This window comes from Aotus nancymaae, unplaced genomic scaffold (assembly GCF_030222135.1).
Source record: "Aotus nancymaae isolate 86718 unplaced genomic scaffold, 86718_ANA_hifiasm-v0.15.2.pri h1tg000003l, whole genome shotgun sequence".
NCBI lineage: Eukaryota > Metazoa > Chordata > Mammalia > Primates > Aotidae > Aotus > Aotus nancymaae.
Genome location: NW_026988414.1, coordinates 76,307,517 through 76,330,842, shown reverse-complemented (window position 1 = coordinate 76,330,842; position 23,326 = coordinate 76,307,517). Strand labels below are relative to the sequence as shown.

Genomic DNA, 23,326 nt, shown 5'->3' with positions numbered 1-23,326 from the left:
GTTAGGAAGCTGTTGCAGAGGCCCAAGGGTAGGTGAATCTGGGGACCCAGAGGCCCAGGGGTGAATCTGAGATTGTTAGGATGCATGAATCTGGGAGACTGACAAGGGAGTTTTTAGGACTAGGAGACCTGGCGATTCTATTCTATTAGGCTGGAGAACTGTTTCTCTCCTCTCCGTATTTGCTTATGTGTGGTCTTGTTATTGCTCATAGCAGTCTGTTTTTGAGAAATGCCCTTAGGGCAGAATTGTGATTAAGAGTGGAAGCACCTTGTAGGCTGATGGTCATGCCCTCTCCCAGTGACACTGTGTGGACCCCTCTAGATTTGATGTGCAGAGGACCTTCTCTACTGATGTGGAGACCAGCATCTGATATAGTTTTATTTGTCCCTGAAGCCAACCCAGAGGTTTTTATTTGAACTTTGCTATTGATTGAGGTCATCAGCATTTTAATATTTAAGAAAAACCATAGAGGAACTTATGATTCCTGCTGAAATGTTGAGAGGATTGATTTTGTCTTGGGCAGGCTCATTCATCCTTCCCTTTGATAGCAAGTAGTGCAGACTCAGGTTTGAATTTTTTTTTTTATTTCTTTTATTTTTGAGACAAAGTCTTGCTCTCTCACCAGGCTGGAGTGCAGTGGTGTGATCTTGGCTCACTGCAACCTCCACCTCCCAGGTTCAAGCGATTCTTCTGCCTCAGCCTCTTGAGTAGCTGGGACTACAGGCATGCACCACCACGCCTGGCTAATTTTTTGTATTTTAGTAGACACAGAGTTTCACGATGTTTGCCAGGATGGTCTTGATCTCTTGACCTTGTGATCCACCTGCTTCGGCCTCCCAAAATGCTGGGATTATAGGCGTGAGCCACTGTACCCAGCCTAATTTTTGTATTTTTAGTAGAGACAGGGTTTCACCATGTTGGCCGGGATGGTCTTGATCTCTTGACCTTGTGATCCACCTGCCTCGGCCTCCCAAAGTGCTGGGATTACAGGTGTGAGCCACTGTGCCTGGCCTGGTTTGAATTTTGACTGTGCCAAGTGGCTATGAGATCTTGGGCAAACATGATAATATAGATGGTTGATACCTAATGAGTACTTTGTGCCAAACACTCCTCTGAGCTTAACACATGCTAACTCATTAATCTTCGTAACAATACCATGAAGTAGGTTCCTACTATACCAGCAAGAAATCTGAGGCCTAGACAATTTATGTAACTTGCCTCACATAGCTAGCCTGTAGCAGAGCTGGGATTTGAACCTCGGCAGTTAGGCTCCAGGGTCCATGGGCAAGCTATACTGTTTGGGGAGAGATTGTTATAAGGGTTAAAGGACAGCGTGTATAAAGTGAAAGCATAGTGTCTGGCACTCAGTAATACAGTTTTATAAAGAAAATTAGTTTTCTACCAGCTAGCTAGAAAATTGGTAGAAAATATATAGGTCGAAAATTTTCTATACATTTATGGATAGAAAAATGTTTGGAAATATGAAAGCATTGATGGGGGTTATTGCTGGTGATGCAGCTATGTTCATTTTATTTTCTTCTTTGTTTTTCTGTGTTTTCCAAATTCTCCACAGCAGATGTAGGTTGTTATTATTTGAAATAGAAATTTAAAATATGTGTGTTTTTTTAACTGAAGATTAATAGGATCTCACCAGACAAACAGGACTTCCCGCAGTCCAGGAAGAGTGAAGAGCCCTTGTGAAGCTCTGGTGGTGTGAAATGCTACGCCATGCTTAGTGACTCGGAAGTTGTCTGGTCTTTCTTCAGTTCGTCACTGTCTATTAATTTATTTGTAGTGTCTTAGACACACATCTTCTTTGCTTTGCTTTCTTTGTGGCTTTAGAAACACTTTACCTTCCAAGAGAATAGAAGTGTTAGGACAGCAGTGTCTTGCGCTGCTGGGGAGAATAATCACTCCTCTCATAATCAGCGACTCTCTGCTGCCTGGAGCCGGCTCCCTGGGTTGCCCATGGGAGAAGCAGCTCCGGGCTTACAGTTGGAAGTTTCTGTCCTCCTAGCTTTCAGTTGGGGCTTGGTCTTGAACGAGTGTTTTGTTTTCCTCATCTACAGCATCACGGTGCACGTGGCATTCATTTTCTGTGAAGAGTCTTGTGGCTGCTGATCGTACTTCAGTTTTAGCCAGACCTTCCCATGTGAATTTCTGCTATGCCACATTGCCTGATTTAAGAAGTCCTGTCATCCCTTCCATACTTTTATAATTTCGTGGAAATCTATAAAACTGTGGCTGTAAGAGGCAGAAAGACACGGAATCTTAATTTTAATTATCCAGGCTTTTTCTTCTACTAATTTAATGGTTTTTATTAAATTTACTTATTTATTAAATTCATCCATTTAGTGGTTTTTATTAAATTCATTAGTTTATTAAATCTTGACTTAAATTTGAATTTATTTTCTCTGATGATACGTTTCTCACCCAGGGTATCACTTATTTTTTTCCAGATATTTGACCAGTTATCCTAATGCCATTATATATATAAAATTATATATGTAAAATATAAAATTATATTTTTGGAGACGGGGTCTCACTCTGTTACCCAGCCTGGAGTACAGTGGTGTAATCATGGATCGTTGCACCCTCAACCTCCTGGACTCAAGAGATTCTCCCACCTCAACCTTATGAGTAGCTGGGACTACAGGCATCCACCACCACACCTGGCTAATTTTTGTATTTTTTGTAGAGATGAGATTTCACTGTGTTGCCCAGGTTGGTCTCCAACTCCTGGGTTCAATCAATCTGCCTGCCTCTGCCTCCCAAAGTACTGGGATCACAGGCATGAGCCACTGTGCCTGGCCCACTATTATTATATTTTTAAGAGGCAGGGTCTTTTGTTTCTGTTTTTGTTTTTGAGACAGTTTCACTCTTGTTGCCTAGGCTGGAGTGCAGTGGTGGATCTCGGCTCACTGCACCCTCCGCCTCCCGAGTTTAAATGATTCTCCTGCCTCAGCCTCCAGATTAGCTGGGATTATAGGAATGCACGCCACACCTGGCTAATTTTGGCATTTTTAATAGAGATGAGGTTTCACCATGTTGCCTAGGCTGGTCTCGAACTCCTGACCTCAGGCGATCTGCCCGCCTCGGCCTCCCAAAGTGCTGGGATGACAGGAGTGAGCCATCATGCCCAGCCAAGAAACAGAGTCTTGCTCTGTCACCCAGGCTGGGTACAGATCTTGGCTCACTGGAGGCTCCACACCCTGGGCTCAAGAGATCCTCTCACCTCAGCCTCCCGAGTAGCTGGGACTAAAGTACATGCCACCGTGCCTGGCTGATTTTTTTGTATTTTTGTTGTTGTTGTTGTTGAGATGGGGTTTTACCATGTTGCTCAGGCTGGTCTCAAACTCCTGAGGACTGGGATTACGAGCATGAGCCACTGCACCTGGTCTCTGGATTTCTTGATTGTATACCTAGGCATTTTGTATTGAGTATAATTATGAACTTGTTTCCCACTGCTTATTCTTGGCATAAAGGAAAACGTTTGCTTGCTGTGAGTATCTCAGAGGTAGGAATTAACCAGATCTCCTCCAGTTCTGTGTTCTTAGTGCTAACTACTAGACTTGGCCCAAGTAAGCCTCTTGATCATTTGTCAAGCAAATGAACACTTTATGTACGTGGTGCTGTCCCTTTTTCTTTTGGATTACTTTAGCTACATTCCCAGGAATGGAACTGTGGATCAAAGAACGTGAACATTATCATAGCTTCTAAAATGTGGTGCATTTTGATAGGTGGACATTGTTTACCAAAGGGTCAGAGACTCAGGGAATAAAAGCTTAGACAAACTTGTTGTTTAGTGGAGATGATGAGGCCCAACTCCCTGTAGATGCTGCTGGGTTGCTACTCCAGCCCCTCTCCTCACAATCAAGCACTTCCTGCTGAGAGGGGGCCCTTCATATATGTGTACTGAAATCAGCTAACTTGTAATCAAACAGCTTTATTGTGAGACTTGTCTAAGCATCAAGTTGAGAGGTTATAGGAGGCTGAGGGGAGTCTCTGGGGCCCAAGAGAAGGAACAGGTGCCCACGGCCTGTCTCACACAAGAGTGGGCTTCTGCGTTTTGAACTACTGGAGACCTCGGGACAACAGCTTGTGGGAGCAGCTGGGGCATCACATGGTACTTCTCAACCAGCTGTCAAGGACTGCATTCCCACCTCACGCAGAATGTGGATGGCCTGCTTTTATTTTCTGAACTGGTGCCCTCATGTCTTGGCACCCAAAGGCAGCAGATGGCTGCCATGTAGAATTGTGCCCACCCAATCCTTGTCTGCCCCTCTCCCTCCCCCAGGACATTCATGCAGCCATGTAGGAGACAACTACAATGGCTTTCCAAGATGTGTGGCTTGGTCTCTTACGTTGGGATTGGTGCCATATTTGACCTGGGATTTTAGCAGTGTTGAGGAAGTAGCAACAATTAAACATGAGAGGGGGAGTCAGATATTTGAGTGTTGAACTATATATTCAAGGCACTGTGCAAGGCATCTTGGATCATGTTGAGACCAGTAGGTCTCTGGAACTTAGGTTAGTGAGGAACACGCAGGGAGTGTTCTCATCCCCATGGGAAGGCTACCTGGGCTATAAGGTTCTCTGAGCTCCCCACTCAGAGAATGGAGAGAAAATGCACACCCAGGTCAGGGAAACCTGCTCTGAAGAGGTGGCCTTTGCATTGGACCTTGAAGGGTGAGTAGGAAGGAGCTGGAGAGACTGGTGTTAGGGGAGACTCAGGAGATGGTCTGGGTGAGCCATCAGACAGCACACGCTGACACCTGGCTCCTTGTTGAGTGCTTGCCTGGCATCGGCTCCCAATTCTCTGCTGATCTGTGAAGCTCTGCCCTGTCACTGTTTCTTCTAGCATGAGTGGAACGCCTGTCTGGTTCTCCAGAACTTGGGACCACAGCATTTTAAATGGTCATTCTGAGGGGTGAGGGGGAAGATGGTGGTTCTTTCCCAGTCCTCACCCCTCTGGCGGGTGTGTCTTTGGTGAGTGCTGTGTGATCGTGGCGGTAGCTTCCGCACTGACTGGCTCATTGTCACAGTCGAGCTGAGGCTCAGCAGAGGGAACTCCTGGTGATAGACCCAGCAAGGTACAGCCAGATCACTCAAAGGTCCTACTTAGCCCACTTTGGGAGCACTAAATAAAGGCGCTAAAGCTATGTCCTTTATTCTTAGCATAAAGGAAAATGTTTGCTTGTTGTGAGTATCTCAGAAGTAGGAATTAAGCAGATCTCATCCAGTTCTCAACCAGATCTCATGCCAGGAGTCAACCAGGCATCTCGCCCAGATGCCTGGGTTCCTCGAGAATGTTGGCCTCTCTTTGAACTTTAATGGACCATGGGGTGGTTGGAGCTATGGAGGCACCTGTTTAAAGAGGGAAGTTATCTTGAGTTACAAGGTGCTGTGGAAGGGCAGTGGTGTTGGGTGCCCCACACACCCATGGGCCTCATGTTCTTGGCCTACATTATAATCCCGAAGTGCTGTTTCCTGCCAAGCCAAATCTCCAACCTGCCAAGCCAAATCAACCAACCCTGGCTCTCAAAATGGAATATATTTGCCATTGTGGTATAGATCAGCACTGTTCAGTAAAGATGTGATGTGAACCACATATACACTTTAAAAGTTTTAAGTAGCCACACTAAACTGGTGAAATTAATTTTAATACTATTTTATTTAATTCAGTGTATCCAAAACATTTTATCATGTGGCACTGGCCACCTTTCATGTGCTCAATAGTCACTAATGGCCAGTGGCTACTGTGCTGGACAGGGCAGATCTGGACTAATTTACTGGCACTGGGACGATGAAGAGGCTGGTTTGTGATTATACATTTAATTAGACCTGAGCTGAGTAGCTGGGATTACAGGTGACCGGCTAATTTAAAAAATATTTTTAGTAGAGATGGGGTTTCACCATGTTGGCCAGGCTGGTCTCGAACTCCTGATCTCAGGTGATTCACCTGCCTTGGCCTCCCAAAGTGCTGGGATTACAGGTATGAGCCACCATGCCTGGCCGTCTAGATTTTTTTTGAAAGGAAATATACCCAGTTAATCAGTGTCTTGATTAACAGCCTTATTGACCAGATTTCTGCAGTATGATATAATATCAGTCATTGGAAGCATGTGATCTAAAAGTTTTGCCTGGGGAATTTAGTGAGAGATGACTCAGAGGTCACTAATTGTTAGATTTAATACTCGGAGATTTAAAGGGAAAGGATTTCTTGTAAAAAGCAGATTTTTCAGGGTGCCTGCATTGTCAGAGGCAGCTGGAGAGGTTGGTTCAGATCTGCCCTAGTGAATGGGTGCCAGCTTCTCCGAGCAGCCTGTGGCTCCTGAGCATAAATAGAAACACAGCCGCGTGTGCAGGCTGAATGACAGGAAGTAGAACAAGTGTCTGGGCACCTCCCTGGCTGGAGCAGTAGGCTCCCAGCTCACCCCTGGCATGGGGATGGAGGGGCCAGGTAGTCAGGGAGCTGGTAGGAGGACCAGACACACACACTCCCCAACGAAAACACACACTTGCCTCTAAGGGGCGGTGGGAGGGTTGGCAGACTAGGCTCACAGTATTGACTCCCTGTATGACCTAGGCAAGTCACTTTCCTTTCTGGGCCTGTGTCCCCTCATCTGCAAAAAACAGGGAGGCCTAGGTGGGCTTTGGGCTCTGAATTTGGCTGTGGTTGTGTCTCTCAGTTCCTAACTTGCCTGGTGACTCTCCTCTCCCCTCCCGTGGGAATGCTTGTGTGCTCTTTGTCCTGCCCCAGGGCCAGGCTGAGCTCCTGTGTCTACCCTGCAACACAGTTTTTTTTAAGCCTTTCACCAGATGAAGTTCTCAATTTTTGGCAATTATGAATAAAACCTCTATAAACATTCACATACAGGTCTTTGTGCATGTTTTCATTTCTCTTGCGTGGCTATACGTAGGGGTGCCTTGCCAGGTCAGTTGGTAAATGTATGTTTAACTTTAAAAGGAACTGCTAAGCTGTCTTCTAAAGTAGCTGCACCATGTTGCATTCCACCAGCAGCTTATGCCGTTCTAGCTGCCCCGCACCCTTGTCAGCACTTGGCATTGTCAACTTTTTGAAATATTAGCCATTCTAATAGGAGTGCCAGCTAGGTTTTAATCTGCGGTTTTCTTTGTATATCCTCAGATGCTGGCGGCGCTTAAATACCATTATTTCATGTGATTTGGCAAGGCTGTCGTTTAGACCTATGTAAGATTTTATTTCCGATGATGGGATTTATAGGTGGTCATAGTGAAGGAGCAGCAGTATGATCACACCTTCCTAAACTGTTTTGAGGAACATGTTATACTGCATTATTCTTTCATTTTAGAATTTAAAAAGACTTCTTATTAATTGAATTCAATTCTTTATATTACAATTGCTGTTTGCTTGACCAACTCATCATGAGCAAAAGCTACTAATCTTGTAACTGAGATTTCCTTGATCTGTTCATCTTAACTCTCACATGGCAAGGTGAACAGTGTGTACTCATGAGACATACATTTTTTAAGCTCTTCATCTTACTGGTGCCCGTAACATGTTTTTCCTCCTTTCTCTTTCTAGGCTCCCAATCGCCAACTCATGACTTACTGGTTGCAGGAGCTTCAGCAGAAGAGATGGGAATATTGTAACAGTCTCGACATGGTCAAGTGGGACAGCAGGACCTCTCCAACTCCTGGGGATTTTCCTAAGGGTCTTGTAGCCAGAGATAACACCGGTAAGGCAGAAATAAAGGAGAGCTGTGTCAGTTCTTTGTGTAAGCCATTTGATACCACACATTAACTTAGCAGTGAATCAAAATGAATTCAGAAAGAAAGTAATAATGATGGACAGCATTCCACAGTTACCCAGAGCCTCCGTATACGAAGCTTATGCAAGCCCGATGATGGCCTTGGAATCAGGCAAGGCCCAGTGCCAAGCATATGGAAGAGATGATACGACTAAGGTCAGCATGTAGCAAGTGGTGGTGCAGTAAGCCTAGTTCTGACTGTGGGACCAGCCTTTCTACCACTCCTAACGATGAAGGCCTCAGGCCTAAATAGTCATGCCTGGGCAGACTTGCCAGGGCTGACAGGTGTTTGTATACACTAGGAAGGTGTTCTCAAAACATTCCACTTGTAATTCTCTGGTGTTTCCTAGGAAGACTTTAACCTTCAGACACTGATTTCATTCTATTCTGGATTCATGGCATTTGTATAACTTATGGTATTCCCTGGCCATTTGCAGTGTAGAGATAACCTCTAGTAAGAACAGGACAATTATTTGCTGCTCGTCCTACCCCCCTGCAAAGACTGTGAAGATGGTATAACCGGGGACAGGAGCAGGGCTGCAGGGGCATTCAATGACGCTCACTATTCCCCGATCGGATGTGTTTTTTCCAGGTCCTTGATCTCTCACTCACCCAAGAATGGGGAGGAGACCCAGGCAGCGCAGTGATATTGTTCAAGTAAATATCGGATTCAGAGAGCTTTGCAGAAAAGTGATTTATTAGGCAGAGAGAGAGAGAGAGAAAGAAAAAGAGTGAGAGAGAGTGAGCTCCCATGCTGTCATGGGAGGGCATCCAGAGATGGAGTCTGCACAGGTAAGGGGCAGGGGGACTTTTAATCTGGGAGTTACTCCTGCCCCATTCAAGTTCTTGTCCCATGAGAGGAGTTCCTTCAAACTTCCGCTGGAGTGATTGATCTTTGACTTCGATATCCAGATTGGCCGCCAGGCCCACAGTCCTCCCGGAGCTTTTCACGGGTTTTCTAAACAAAGGAAGCTCACCTGGGCAATCTACCTAGCCGGAGCGCTGGCAAGTTAGACAACTTAAGTTCCTGGATGGGGATGGGGATGTGAATGAAGACAGGTCAGGCATGTTGCTGGGAAATTTCTGCCTTTGAAACCACGCCCCTTGTGGACTTGGGAAGAGAAGTTAACACAGTCCCTCAATGGGACTCTTTTTTGGCCCCCTTCTCCATACAGGGAAAATAACACATCCAGGAAAAAAAACAGCCTCCTGAGTTCCAAAGTAAGGTCTAAAAGGCCAGGCCATTGTACTAGTATTTGTGAAAGACCCGTGGAGTGCGCATTAAAAGCAGGAGACACAGTAAGGACTAGTTCTAACGCTTTCATAAAGCGATGTTGTCTGCACTTTGTAGAACCCATGGGACCCTCTGCTCAGCAGAACACAGGGCTGTATCCAAGTTTCCTGTCCCACCAAGGATGGTGTTGGCACACGTGGTGCTGATTTCTCCAGAAACAAATGCCTTCTTTTTTTTTTTTTTTTTTTTTGAGACGGAGTTTCGCTCGTTACCCAGGCTGTAGTGCAATGGTGTGATCTCGGCTCACCGCAACCTCCGCCCCCTGGGTTCAGGCAATTCTCCTGCCTCAGCCTCCTGAGTAGCTGGGATTACAGGCACGCGCCACCATGCCCAGCTAATTTTTTGTATTAGTAGAGACGGGGTTTCACCCTGTTGACCAGGATGGTCTCGATCTCTTGACCTCGTGATCCACCCGCCTCGGCCTCCCAAAGTGCTGGGATTACAGGCTTGAGCCACCGCGCCCGGCCTACAAATGCCTTCTTAGACAAAGTTTTCATCTCCAGATTTGCCAATCTTGTATTTACTTGTCCTGGTACCTTTCAGCAGGTTAACCCTCTTATCGGTGAGAATTACTATATATACTTTGTGCCTATTGATACATTTTCTGTGAGAGTTCTCAAGTCACTTTCATGACTGTCTTAGCCCTCAGACTATCCCAAGTTCTGAGATTATGCCTTTATTTTCAACTTTGTGTCCCCTTATGTTTAGTTCAGGGTTGAGTCATTGGTAACTGAGTTGTTTTGAAAGCCACTATTACAGTGCTTTTCATCAGAAGGAGTTCCTAACTGAGTGTCGGAGTCACTTGGAACATTTGGAAACCCTGTGGGAACAGGCAGTGTTCATGAGCGTAGCCAGTGCCTTTGGCGCAGGAGGCACTCAGTTTGCCTCAGTTCCTGTGTTCTGAGGACATGGAGTGCTGCTTTCTAGCAAAGATTCAGGGATGTTAAACCAAAAGGAGGACAAAGAAGTGGTGCGTAGCCCTATAGTCTCTTTGTCACACCTGTCCTTCCTGCTTCTAAGCCAAAATGCTTTGGTTGGAGAGCCAGAGAAAACATCTGAAGCCCATGTTTGTCTCTCCTCCTGTGGTCTGGGGACTCCAGGTGTAGAATTGAGCGTTTGAGTAAATGCCAGCTGACATTTACTCATTCATTCAGCCATGTAGACACTCAAGATGAGCTTGGTCCCTCTCCTCACAGAATTTCTAGTCAAGCAAGGTGGTTTTGCAGGGAAAAAATGAGAGAAATGTGAGGGAAGGGTGCATGCTGGTACTATGGGCTGTGAATGGACTGTGCATAGCTTCTGGCAGTTAGGGCCTCTCTGAGGAAAAGCATCGAAGCCAAGGCCTGGAGGATGGCCAGGAATTAGGTAGAGAGGAGGGAAGTCAGATGAGAGGGCTGGACTGCGTGTCTTCCCAGAGCTGCAGTCAGGATGGCTGCCGTCTGGAAGCAGTTGTGGGGAGCCAGCTGAAACTGGGGGCACAACTGGGGCCCAGAGCTAGAGCCGGGAGAGCCTTGACAGCTGGCCTTGGGATTTTGGACTTTATCCTAAGAGCAGTGGAGTGCCTCTGAAGATTTTGTAGATAGAAATGACTGCAACTTTAGACTTCTATTAATTTTTAGATAGCTTCTAAGATCAAATAATGAAACTTTGGGCCCCTGAGCATTATGTGAGAGTATAATAGTTAGGAAGTCAAAAAATCTAAATCAGGAAGGCAAGAAGAAAAGGCTGTATTTTAGCACCTTTTGTTTTATCATCAGAGATAAAATCTAGTTCAAACATAAATTGTGTTATGTTATATGGCAGTGCTCTGTAAAGTTTCCAAAGCCATGCTTGTAGTTATCTGCTCAGCTTAGCCTACTCTAGCAAGAATTGAAGAAGAATGTTTTTATAACTCTGATTTGCATTAAAAATAAATTTTTTTCTACTATTGTCTTGTGGTCACCCAATTGTTTGGAACATTTTGATTTGTAGTCTAATGGGCATCACCCATGAGGACCCTCCTGGCACCTAAAGTCAGTGTGGGGAAAGATATGGGGGATTAATGTTTTCCACTGACAGCTAGTTGTATATCTTGGAAGGCAGCTCTACATGGTGGAAGAAGGCCTGTGGGCCTGTGAGCCTTGGTGATATTTATTGATCTTCAGACTCTTAAGTAAGTCACTTTTCCTGTAGTACAGGGATGGCAAACTCTGGCTCTAGGAATTGAAGTTTGTTCACCCTCCTTCATAGTTGTTATAAGGATCAAATGGAAACTGCATTGCGAGGTGTAATGAGCCATATGCATGTGTATATACACACGCATACTGTATACATATATATATGAGATGATACCGTTTTGAATGGGCTAGCATTATGTTCAACTGTAATTAACAGGAACCCTTACTAATAAGGACTAACACATCGGGAGTGATTGTCTCACATGATAGGCAGTTTATGGCTGGCATAGCTACTCACTAGTGCCATTGAGGAGCCCAAGCTGTCTCTGACTCTGTTTTCCATCGCTAGAGTGTATTAGCTTTCCCGCTCATGCTAGCTGCCGCTGGAGGTGGCACCTACATCAAAAAGGGGAATGCTTTCCCACAAACCTGTGGCTTATGTATCATTAGCTGGAACTGTCACATGGCCATTCCTGGCTGGAAGGAGTCTGGGAAGCCAAGTATTTTAGCTGAGCTTATAACCACGATCAAAACCAAGGTCTGTAAGTAAGGAAAAGCTGGATTGAATGTTCATTAAGGAGCTGGCACTGTTGCATAATTGCTTACATTAATTTTTTTTCTAGAATCTATGTTGAGTAAGAGACTTCCCTGTGTGATTGGAACTTGCGCTTTATTATTAGTCGGTATCTGTTCTGTCTGCCTTCTGTAGCCTCTGAAGGCATGCCATGCCTCAAATACCATTCCACATCGTCTTCCGTGTTTGAAAAGATAAGGATCTAGTTTCAACACAAACGAATAATTTGCATAAAGATATAATCAGGGGTCCACAAACCTTTATAGCTTTTGAGAATGAGGTAGCTAGAACCCAAAGGGGACACCCATAAGGCTGATAGCCTCATTACAGGATGTGTGTCTAGTACATTCTGTTTACTTTATTCCCCACATAAACTAGTAAGAAAACAAGCCAGGGTTAACAAAGCCCTGCTTTTTCTTAAGACTTCTTGAAAGTTGATGAGTACTAAAGCACTCATGGTCATAGCAGGCTCAAATGCCCAAGTGCCTGTTTGAATATGGATGGTATTTCTTGGAGAAAATTGTATTGTGAAGACAGTTTGAGGGATGACCACACCTTTCCTCCCCTGAAGCAGTTGCACTGGGTAGTTGAACTGTTACACTCTTAACAGCTTGTGTGCAAAGGGATGGCGTGGGAGGGTTAGCTGCAACTTTCAGTGCTCAGGCAGCCTGAGCTGTGCTCTCGATGCAGGGTGTAGAGGGCTGTCAGAAGGAAGGCCATCAGGTGGAATGCAGGCCCCGCTTAGACAGTGCCACAGGAATTACATATCATCTTTTAGTGTTGTGATTCCATACAGAGATCAAGGAAACTGTGCTTTTGTGTAATCCTTGTAAAATGCTGCAGAATGCCATGCGTTCGTGTGAGGTATCAGTCACGGTAGTTACCAGCGTTGTGTCTGAGAGTCAGCATGGAGAGAGCTTGTCGGACCTTGAGCACATCATGGTTTCCCCATCTGTGAAGCAAGATGCTCTCTGAACCAGGTTCCTTCTGCTTTGAAGGTTCTGTGAAATTGTGAAAGAATGTGACTGTGGGAGCGGGATGGGAGGGAGTTGCTGAGTGGTGTTAGATTGCAGTTCTGTCTGGGAGGAGCCTGCTGGAGAGGGTCGGAAAGGAGACTGTCTGGACCAGGCTTGGAGTTTGGTGCCAGCAGAGACATCCTCAGCCTAGATTTGCTGGGACTTGATGCAGGTGAGCATAGGGATTGATGTGGCTGTGAATGGGACGGTGGCTGAGCCAGATGGCAGGAGAACAGGGAGGAGTGGAAAGGAAAAGAGGCAATCCCCACCCCAATTCAGGGAGTCTGTCAGAGGCAAGGTGGAGGAGAGAGGGAAGTCAGGAGGGATGATGAGTATAAACCCATTCAAGAACTGCGGGGGCCTTTGCTGCCTTCTGCCCGATTGTTTCAGCCCACAGAAGGCCTTTCCTTGCATGCCATGTTAGCAAGTTCCTGTCTTTTATAGATTCATTTGGTCATTTAACCAATGTGTATTACGTCGCTCCTCTATGCTGGGTGTTGGATATGCAGCTGTTAGAAAATCAGATAGGGGTTCAGTTCTCACAGATTTGTGTCCTTGGTCGGGGTAGGGGACCGGACATATGAAATGGCCCATCTTGGGGCCTCTCAGGACCCGGCGGCTTGCCACCTCTCCTTTTTGGTGCTTGGGTGTACGCGGTGCCCTCACTTGGAAGATATTTCTACTCCTCCTGACTGCTCCTTCACAATCTGTATTATAACTACATTGATAAATAAATTTTTTTTTCAGATGAAGCCCACCCTGTCTTCCTCCACCTCCCAGTGTTGACACCCAGACTTCCGTTTGCTGTGTCCCTTGATGCATGTGGGGCAACCCTTTCCCAGAGCTCTTTCCTCCTTTCTTGGATGCAGCTGCAGGCCTGTGTTGGGTTTTACGAGAATTCTCCCACCATACACGGTTCTGTGCTCTGCAGAGGTTGCTGGCGGAGCACCTGGGCCTGACTGAGACAGCAGGAGAGGAGATGGAGACTCACTGAGGCAGTCCAGATGTAGACAGGAGCCACCCCTGTGCAGGGAGTCCCATTAGGAGGAGACTGAGCATCACGTGTTAGAATGCAGCAAGTGGGAAGGGATCTTGGAGACAAGGGAGGCTGAGACTGCCCGCTGTCATACTGGATTTAGAGGCGGTGCTGGAATCAGAACTAGGAAATGGGAACAGTGCAGTCAGAAACTCCTGCAGGGTTGTCATGTAGGCATTTGAAAATGTTTAAAAAGAACAGAGGTCTAAACGCCAAAAACCGTCGGGCACAGACCTTCTTTCCCCACTGTAGCTGTGAGACAGAAGACATTTCGTTGACACCAGTCCGGCCTCTTAAAATCTTCGGGGAAGCGTTGCCGTGTCCTAGTTTGTGTTTTCCCTTAATGTCCTCCTTGAGGCGGTTTCCTGCATGCTAATGTTAGGACATGTATTGAGGAGAAGCCAGCAGCTCTGCTTTTAATTAAGGAAATCTCACATGGTCTCTTAAAAACCAAAAACCAGACAAAAGTAACAGTAACAGCAAAAATGTATCAAGCTGGAGAAGAGCTTCTTTTTCAAATCAGATAATTACTTTTAGAAATTGTCCTCCAACATGTTCCTCCCTGGTCTCCGGTCCCTTTTCTCCACCCCTCCCGGGGCCTCTGAGTTCCTCAGGAAGTATTTCCAGTATGGGCTCTGGGTTGCTGCAAGGCCTGGGGTTTTCTTGGTAATAGGCACTTTGCCACATGAGCATTTGACAACCGATTTTGCAGAGGGACCATTCATCACCTTGCTACTAGCCCACACAGGAAGGAGAGGCTGGACTCAGCCTGTAACAGAAATGTGTACACTTTGTTGTGTTTATTTCCTGTCTTGGCTTAGAATTGTGATGATGATCATAAGACCAGCCTTTGAAGTAAAGGAGTTTGAGCTGCACCCGTACCCCATATGCCCGTAGACTGACACACACTCACCAACATTGAGCACCCCCACAACTCTGAGCACCCTGCCTTCCTCTGGTAGGTGTACTCATCTCTACCTGCCTTGCAGTATTTGTATTCTGCAGGGGCAGGAGTCCGGGTTCTGGCCCTGGCTCTGGACTCTAGTGTCCTGACAGATAAAGTAGGTAGGGAGACTGGGCTGTATTAGTGGTGTTCGAACTTTTTGTCCTTTTGTTTACTGGAACTTCTTTTCCAAATGAAATCTTAAAGGGAACCCCAGAGGAACTGCCGAGGCTGAAGCTGAGCGTGGGACCCCCCCCATCCTCTTCTCCCTCTAGAAGTCCCCCAGGCATCTCCTGGAACCCTAAGACCCATCAGAGGAAGGGTCTGGATCCCAAGGACTGAATGTATTTATTCTTTGGTGACTTGGAGCTTGACATGTTACTATTTTAGTTGTGTTTCTCTCCTGGATTTGTTTTAGTTTATGGGGAAAGCTCTGTCTCATTGGTGGTTGGGCCCTCAGTGCCCGGTGCTTGATATGTGATAGTAATACCAAGAACTGGCAATCTGTAGTCATTTGTACCTTCTTGCCTCTTGACTCAAGAGGCTGCGGTGAGCTGTGGTCACACCACTACAGTCCAACCCTCAGTTTGAGACCCAGTCTTAAAAAGAAAAAAAAAGTGGGTCCTCTGTTACCAAGCTTGTAATTCTTCTGTTCCCAGCTTTCCTAGTCAGAACCCTACTGTAAGCCGTGTATTGACTGTCCTGGCCGGAGCCTAGATACTCAGCAGTTGTTTACTCGTGCCACGCCCAAGATACTTTCCCAGCGTGTTCTTGAAGCCCTTCCTACACTGACTGTGGTCAGTCAAGTCAGAACCTGCCTACACAGTGCAGGCCCATCATGCGGCGTTCAGGACGTTGATTTCCAAGCCCGCGCAGCCCAGCACTCCTTGCTTTCTGCTTCCTTTGCCAGTGCTCAATGACCTCTACAGAGGTCTGTCCTGTTGACTCTGATTGTGTGCTCATCTGATTAGAAACAAATTTTTCTTGGCTGGGTGCAGTGGCTTAAGCCTATAATCCCAGCACTTTGGGAGGCCAAAGTGGAAGGATTGCTTGAGCCCAGGCATTTGAGACTAGCCTGGGCAGCATGGCAAAACCATCTCTACAAAAAACAAAACAAAAATTAGCTGGGCATGGTGGTGTGTTCCAGTAGTCCCAGCTACTTGGGAGGCTGAGGTGAGAGGATTGCACAAACCTGGGAGGTTGAGGCTGCATTGATCCATGTTCACTGAGACCCTGACTCAAAAAAAAAAAAAAAAAAAGAGAAAAGATTTTTTCTTGAATATCAGTGGTGAGCAGTCAATTCTGATTTTACAGAAAGAGATGGTTGATTTTGTTGATACAGAGATACATTAAAAAGAAGTGTAGATCAAATTGATTGTTGTAAAGTAATATTAAATTCTGTTTATAAGCATGTCCTATTTCAGAGAGAATATGCCATATGGCAGGTGAGAATTCTACCACTGAAACACCAGTGCAGATTATGTCATTTGGAAGAATACAGAGTATTTCTAGTTAGAAATGTTTTTATTGGCCGGGCATGGTGGCTCACACCTGTAATCCCAGCACTTTGGGAGGCTGAGGTGGGTGGATCACCTGGGGTCAGGAGTTTGTGACCAGCCTGGCCAACATGATGAAACCCCGTCTCTACCAAAAATACAAAAATTAGCTGGACATGGTGGCGGGCACCTGTAATCCCAGCTACTTGGGAGGCTGAGGCAGGAGAATCACTGGAAACCAGGAGGAGAAGGTTGCAGTGAGCCGAGACTGCGCCACTGCACTCCAGCCTGGGCAACAAGAGTGAAGTTCCATCTCGGGGAGAAAAAAAAAAAGAAAAAGAAATGGTTTTGTAAAAAAATTTTTTAAGTAACTTTTTATTATGGGAAATTTTAAACATATACAAAGAACAACATAAGATTACCTCCAGTTTTATATGGTGGTTTCAACAATAATTACCCTCTTGTTTCATTGATAACCCGCTTTGTTATTTTGAAGCAAATAACATGTCACCTGAAGCAAATATTAGTATGTATCTAAGTAACAAAATATTGCTATTTTGAAATAAATCCTGAACATCATATCATTTCCACCTGAAATATTTTAAACGCTTAACATTTTAAAGATGTGTTGTGATGTTGCATCATGCTTTAGCATCACTGTTTGCTTGTGAATTTACTGAACTGCTATTCTGTGATGTACAAACTTGATTATTTTCAGTGTCACTCTTTACAAGTATTTGCAAATACATTTGTATTTGTATTTCTCCCACTTTCTTAGAGAAAAGGGAGCCTTGTTTAGTCTCATCTGCACTTTGCTCTTCTTACCTAACAGTTTATCCTGGAAATTGTTTCTTATCAGTACAGGTGATTGGACTTTGATGACGGGTTTATGGTGAGGGTTATTGTTCTGCAATACTGGAGGAAAATTCTAGCCTTTGCTTTCTCTGAGCTAACACTGTTAATATCTGGTGGTTTGAAGCACGTCACAACCTTACTTTGAGAAACATGGATCTATTTAGATGAAAATGGTTTTAGAACACCAGAGTTACCCACAGATTATGTTTGTAATTAGTGTACATTAAAAACAGACTATTACATAGTTTAGATTTTTATATAGTATATCAAATCAGTGTTTTATGTAGGATGTCAAGTTTTGTGTGGAAGCTTTGAGTAACTGACATTTATTTGCCTTTTTTTTTTTTTTTTTTTTTTTTTTTCAGATTTAATTTACCCACACCCAAATGCTTCTGCAGAAAAAGCCAGAAATGTCCTGGCTGTTGAGACTGTGCCTGGAGAGCTGGTGGGAGAACAAGCTGCAAATCAGCCAGCCCCAGGGCATCCAAATTCCATTAATTTTTACTCTTTGAAACAGTGGGGCAATGAGCTCAAGTGAGTCTTTGGAAAGCAGCATATGAAATTGAAAATGGGTTGTGTCTGATAATGTATGTTGTAATTTTATAAATGATGTTATAAAACCATCTTACACTTAGGAAGGCCTTTGTTGTTTACATCATGCTTTCCCATAGATCATTGTGGTTTTAGCTTGTATTACATGCTTATTCTATGTCTGACACTATGCCAAACATTTTCACACTTACGGTTTAATTTAATTGCTCGACTCTGTGAAGTAGGTCATATGGCTGACATTTTACAGAGACCGAAACTGGCTGAAGGACCATATGTGTCTGAGGTCACAGTTCTTTCAGGCTGCAGAGCTGGGGCTTCTTGTGCTAGGTCCTAGCCTCCTCTCCAAGATGCTGGGCTGGCCAGGTCCTGTGCTCTGGGTTTCCGGTCTCCATTTGTGCATGGGCTAGTGAGAGTAGAGGTGGGTTGGTTTTTGTTTGTTTGGTTTTTATGAGATGGGGTCTTGCTGTGTTGCCCAGGCTGGTCTTGAGTCCTGGGCTCAAGTGATCCTCCTGCCTCAGCCTGTTGAGTAGCTGGGACTATAGGCGCATGCCACTATGCTTGGCTTATTGTTGTTGTTGCTTTTTTTTCTGAAGAAGAGTTTTATTGAGATACAATTCACATACCATACAGTTCACCCATTTAAAATGTACAATTCAATGATTTTTAGTACATTCACAAATTCGCGTTACCATCACCACAATCAATTTTTAAATGTTTTCATCTATCCAAAAATAAATTAAGTACCTTAGCAATTCCTTCTCATTTCCCCCAACCCCTTCTCATCTACCAACCTGTCAACTGTAGGCAACTCCTAATCAACTTTCTGTCTCTAAGAATTTTTTTTTTTTTTTTTGAGACAAGGTGTTGCTCTGTTACCCAGGCTGGGGTAAAGTTGTGTGATCATAGCTCACTGCAGCCTTGAACTCCTGGGCTCTAGCTATCCTCCTACCTCAGCTTCTGGAGTAGCTGGGACTACAGGTGTGCACCACCATGGCCAGCTAATATTTTAATTATTTTCATAGAGACAGGGGTCTCTCTGTCTTATACAGGCTGGTCTTAACTTCTGGGCTCAAGCAATCCCACCTTGGCTTCCCGAAGTGCTGGGACTACATGAGCCACTGCCCCTGTTTTATGAATTTGTTTATTGTGGACATTTCATATAAATGGCACCGTACATACCTTTGTGTCTGGCTTCTTTTACTTAGCATAATATTTTCAAGATTCATCTATGTTGTAGCAAGTATCAGTGCTTCATTTCCTTTCATGGCCAAATAATATTCCCATATATGAATATGTCATATTTTGTTTCTCCATTAGCTAGGTGTGGTGGTGCATGCCTGTGGTCCCAGCTACTTGGAGGCTGAAGTGGGAAGATCGCTTGAGGCCAGGAGGTCAAGGCTTCAGTGAGCCGAGTTCATACCACTGCACTCCAGCCTGGGTGACAGAGTGAAACCCTGTCTCAGAAAAAAGGGAATTAAAAGAGAGAGAAAGGTTGTAGTGGCAGTGCATTGTGGGAGACTTGTAAGTTTCTTGCTGTCCTGTAGAGCCCAGGCCAGTGGTCACTATGCAGTTGACCAGCTGAGCTCCATAAGGGGCCCCACTGCTTTTTCAGGATGGGGCTGGGTGTTCTTAGAAGCTAGCCAAGGACACACTGTTTAAGAAAGTAGCTTCTTTCCTGTAACTGCTTTCTTTTTTGTACCCTTGTGGTTGAATTCAGTATAATAAAAGTTATTTTCTGTGTTTTTAGTTCTTAAGGCATAGGTTTATATTGAAGCTGAGCGGGATATATAGGATATATATAGGTTATATTGGAGCTGAATGGCAGGGGTACTGAGACCTCAGAAGACCAGCACTTGTGAGAGTGATCACTGTGGTGGGCCCTGCCTTCCTTCCTCATCCCAGCTTGTGGCCACAGCCCCACCCTCTTGGTCCTGCTCTTCTCCCGTCCATCTGCTTTCTGCTGTTTTCTCTCTTCAGACAGCTCTGATCATGTCATCGCCCTACACCAGAAGCATTGCTAGTAGCCCTCAGCCTGCAGGTGTAGCTCCAAGCTCCTTGGTCTGATATTTGAGGTTCTCACCTTGGTCTGATATTTGAGATTCTCACCTTGGTCTGATATTTGAGGTTCTCAACGGTACATTTTTAGTCTCTTCCTTGGGCAACTGCTTCCTGGTATTTGCACTTTGTGAGCCTCTGTGTTCTGGCCATTCTGTGCCTTCCTCGTCACCCCAGAACCTCTGCTCACCATGTGCCTGTCTGCTTGGTGTGCCCTGTGTCATTTGATGGAGTCCCAGGCATTTTCCAGCACCCAGGGGAGGGGGAGGGGCCAGCCGGGAGGCACAGTGGGGCTGCCTTCCCTGGGTACCTGCAGCTAGAGAACCACTGGTTTCCTCTGTTTCAAAGTATTGGGCTTCTCAGTAAAGAAAGGAATCTGTGCTCCCAAAAGTGTCAGAAAACCACTGAGAGCCTCCCTTCATTCTAGAAGGTCGAGGCTTAGAGAGGTTAAGTGGCTTGCTCAAGATCACATAGCAAGCATGTGGCTGAGTTGAAACACACACCCAGGTCTCTTGACTGGGGACCCAGTGCTGCTCCTTTCGCCTTTCATCGTAAGAACACATTTGGGGGACGATTTGTTTACCAGGTTTTCATACCTAAGGCGCATCATCTGCCCTCAAAATGAGATAATGGAATGAGGTGGAAACAGACCTGTAACACTGGGTGCTTCCCACGTCCTTGAGCATAGGGTGATGACTGAGTGTCTCTTGCCTAGGAAAGTGAATGCCTGTCACTTCCTGTCACAGCTGACAGATAACGTTTGGGGTGAAACATCACTAGGAGTTACCTTCTGTCAGCTGTGCCTTTGCCCTGTAACATAGTGATTACGAGCCAGGCTGCCTGAGTTCACCTCCCAGCCGTGCCGTGTAGTAGCTGGATAACTTGGGCAAGTTAGTACTCTGTGCCTCCATTTCTCATTTGTAATAGGAGGATAATAATCATACATCACGAGATTGATAGCATGATGATGAGTTCATACATGTAAACTGCTTAGAACAGTGCCTTAGGGACTACTAGGTGAGGGTTAGTTGTTGCTGTTGCTGGTGGAGGCACAGCTCATGACAAAGCTGTTTTTCACAGAGGTTTGTGGGACCACTTTCTGCAGACACTAGTGCTTATTCATTGGCATGTGAATCTTGTTTATGGGTCTTGTTTTTCTTTCTTTTTTTTTTTTTTTTTTTTTTTTTTTTTTTTTTTTTTTACTTATCTCATGCTTTATGAAGTTTTAAATAAAATGCTTTAGGTGCATAGACAGGCTTTAGTGACCCTAAAGTAGATTCCTGTATTTTAAATGAATGGCTCAAAAATTGTGTTTTTTAATGCACTCAAAATGCCACCCAAATTATAGTCAAGATTTAAAAGATAAATGAAGGTTTGTTGATTCTGTTTATCAGTATAGTTGAAACTCTCCTAACTAGCTCTCCTGATGAACTGACATTCTAAGTTTCCTCAGTAGAGCCATGGTCCTCACTGACTGCATGAGACCAGTGGGCCACTTCAGGGCACCTGTGCCTCTGCTGCCCCCAGCTGAGCTGCAGACCTACCAAGAATCAGCTGGGTTTGTTCCTCACTGGTTAATGCTTGTTGTACTTATTGTTGTAATTATGTAATTTCATGAGATATTTACTAAACCCATGAAGTATGAAAAGAAATTGTTCTAAGAAAAATTAAGGTGAATGCTTAGGGCAAATTTGATAAAGGTGAGTCACTAAAAAAATTGCCATGAGGATATGGGTCACATGGTTGTGAAAAATCAAATAAAAAAAATGTAAAAGCCTGTAAGATTTTATGCTTAGATTGTTTCACAACTGTTAGGCCTTGTTCCACTTTTTAATAAGAAACAAAACAAAATTGGGAAAGTTAGCTGTTGTCTTAATGGGTGTGATTTACCCAGGAAAGAAAACAGAGAACTGCAGTTAGTATCTCCAGATTTATCCCCCTCCCCCACTCCCCTCCCCTCCCCTCCCCTCCCCTCCCCTCCCCTCCCCTCCCCTCCCCTCCCCTCCCCTCCCCTCCCCTCCCCTCCCCTCCCCTCCCCTCCCCTCCCCTCCCCTCCCCTCCCCTCCCCTCCCCTTCCCTTCCTCTCCCCTCCCCTCCCCTTCCTCTCCTCTCCCTTCTTTATTTGAGACAGGGTCTCTACTTTGTCACTCAGGCTGGCATGTAGTGCACAATCTTGGCTTACTGAACCTTGAACTTCTGGGCTCAGGTGATCCTCACACCTCAGCCCCCCAAGTAGCTGGAGCTGTAGGCACGTGTCACCATGCCCAGTATCCCCATATTCTAAGAAGAGGCTTTGGCTGGCCTGTATCGGTAGACTGGCAGATGAGTGCACATTTACCTACACCTTTACAGGTGCATGTGTTTCTTCTAAGTTCCTTTTATATGGATTCCTGGTTTAACCACATTTTTCATTTAACTTATCAACAGTCCAGATCACACAGGTGAAGAAGGAACTAGGTCTCTGCTGAAATTCTGGCCAGTCCAGGTGTGTATGTGCATGCTCAAGGGTGGGCGTGTGCAAGCATGAGTGAGAACGCACATGTGTAAGCACATGTGTGAGCGCACATCAGGAGCCCCTGTGGCGGCTACGTGTGTTTTCAGTGTGTGTGGGAGGTGGGAGCCGTAATGTGGTATTTGTGATTGTCCTTGTTGGAAGGCACAGCTTCTGTCTGCCCTGAAAGACAAGGCATGTAGTCACCGTGCTGCTGCCTCACACTGATGTTTTTAAGCCAGGCCTTCTGGAGAAGGAAGCAGTAAGGAAGGCGACTTGCTCTTGGGCCCGTGGAGTTTGAGCAGTTGCAGGAAGTTGGGCTTGCTGTGTGTGTGTTGCCGCATTGGCGCCTGGTCTTCTCTGACAGCTCCCAGGAGCGTGAGGTTGTGCTTAGCAGTTGTGTCCCAGCAGTCCTCCTGGTCTCGATCCGTTCACACGCTCCCAGGGCCCCACCTATCAGAAGGGCTGCCGCTGCAGGACACTGTTCCATGGAAATCACTGCGGTCAGGAGAGGAGCAGTGGCTTTGGCCTGTAGACTCAGAAACCTTCACCATGACTCCATGGTAACACCATGACACCATGGGAAGCCAAGGCTCTGAGAACTTCAGTGTCTTGTCCAGGGCCACTAAGGGAGCAACTGGGCCATGTCTCCTGTTGTTTTTAGCGTTGGGCGCTGAGGAGGGGCACGTGTCCGTATCCTCTGCCAGTCCTGGGTCCGCCTTTGCAGGGATCCAATTCTAAGGTATTGGAGTCAATTCAGTCCACTGGCTCAGACTTTCAGAGGCTTCTCATTGCCTTAGGCTGAAGGCTATGCCATGGAACATGGCCTTCAGGGACCCATGGGGTCTGACCCTGGCATTTCTTCTGCTGGAGGCCCACTTGACTTCTTTCAGTTCTTCCGACGTATCATCTTCCTGACAGGCCCCGCCTCAGGCTGTCCCTTTGCAGGGAGGGCTCTCTTCTCCGGTTACTTCTGCTCGTTCTTCAGAGAGGCCTTCCTTTTTCCTCCCACTCTGCACTGCCGTGCTGCTCTCTCACAGCCCTCCCCACCACCGGTAGTTTCTC

At 45.6% G+C, this 23,326-nt stretch overlaps 1 protein-coding gene across 3 annotated transcripts in view; it reads left to right on the top strand.

The window, feature by feature from the left end:
* The window catches only part of TBC1D2B (TBC1 domain family member 2B), a 75,030-nt gene that overhangs the window by 13,597 nt on the left and 38,107 nt on the right, over nt 1–23,326 (top strand). For all 3 annotated transcript variants that reach the window (XM_064382955.1, XM_021668244.2, XM_012457709.3), the window contains exons 2-3: nt 7,568–7,721; nt 17,529–17,697. In XM_064382955.1, the coding sequence (XP_064239025.1) occupies nt 7,586–7,721; nt 17,529–17,697 (305 nt within the window). In that variant the 5' untranslated portion in view covers nt 7,568–7,585. The remainder of the gene's footprint in view (nt 1–7,567; nt 7,722–17,528; nt 17,698–23,326) is intronic.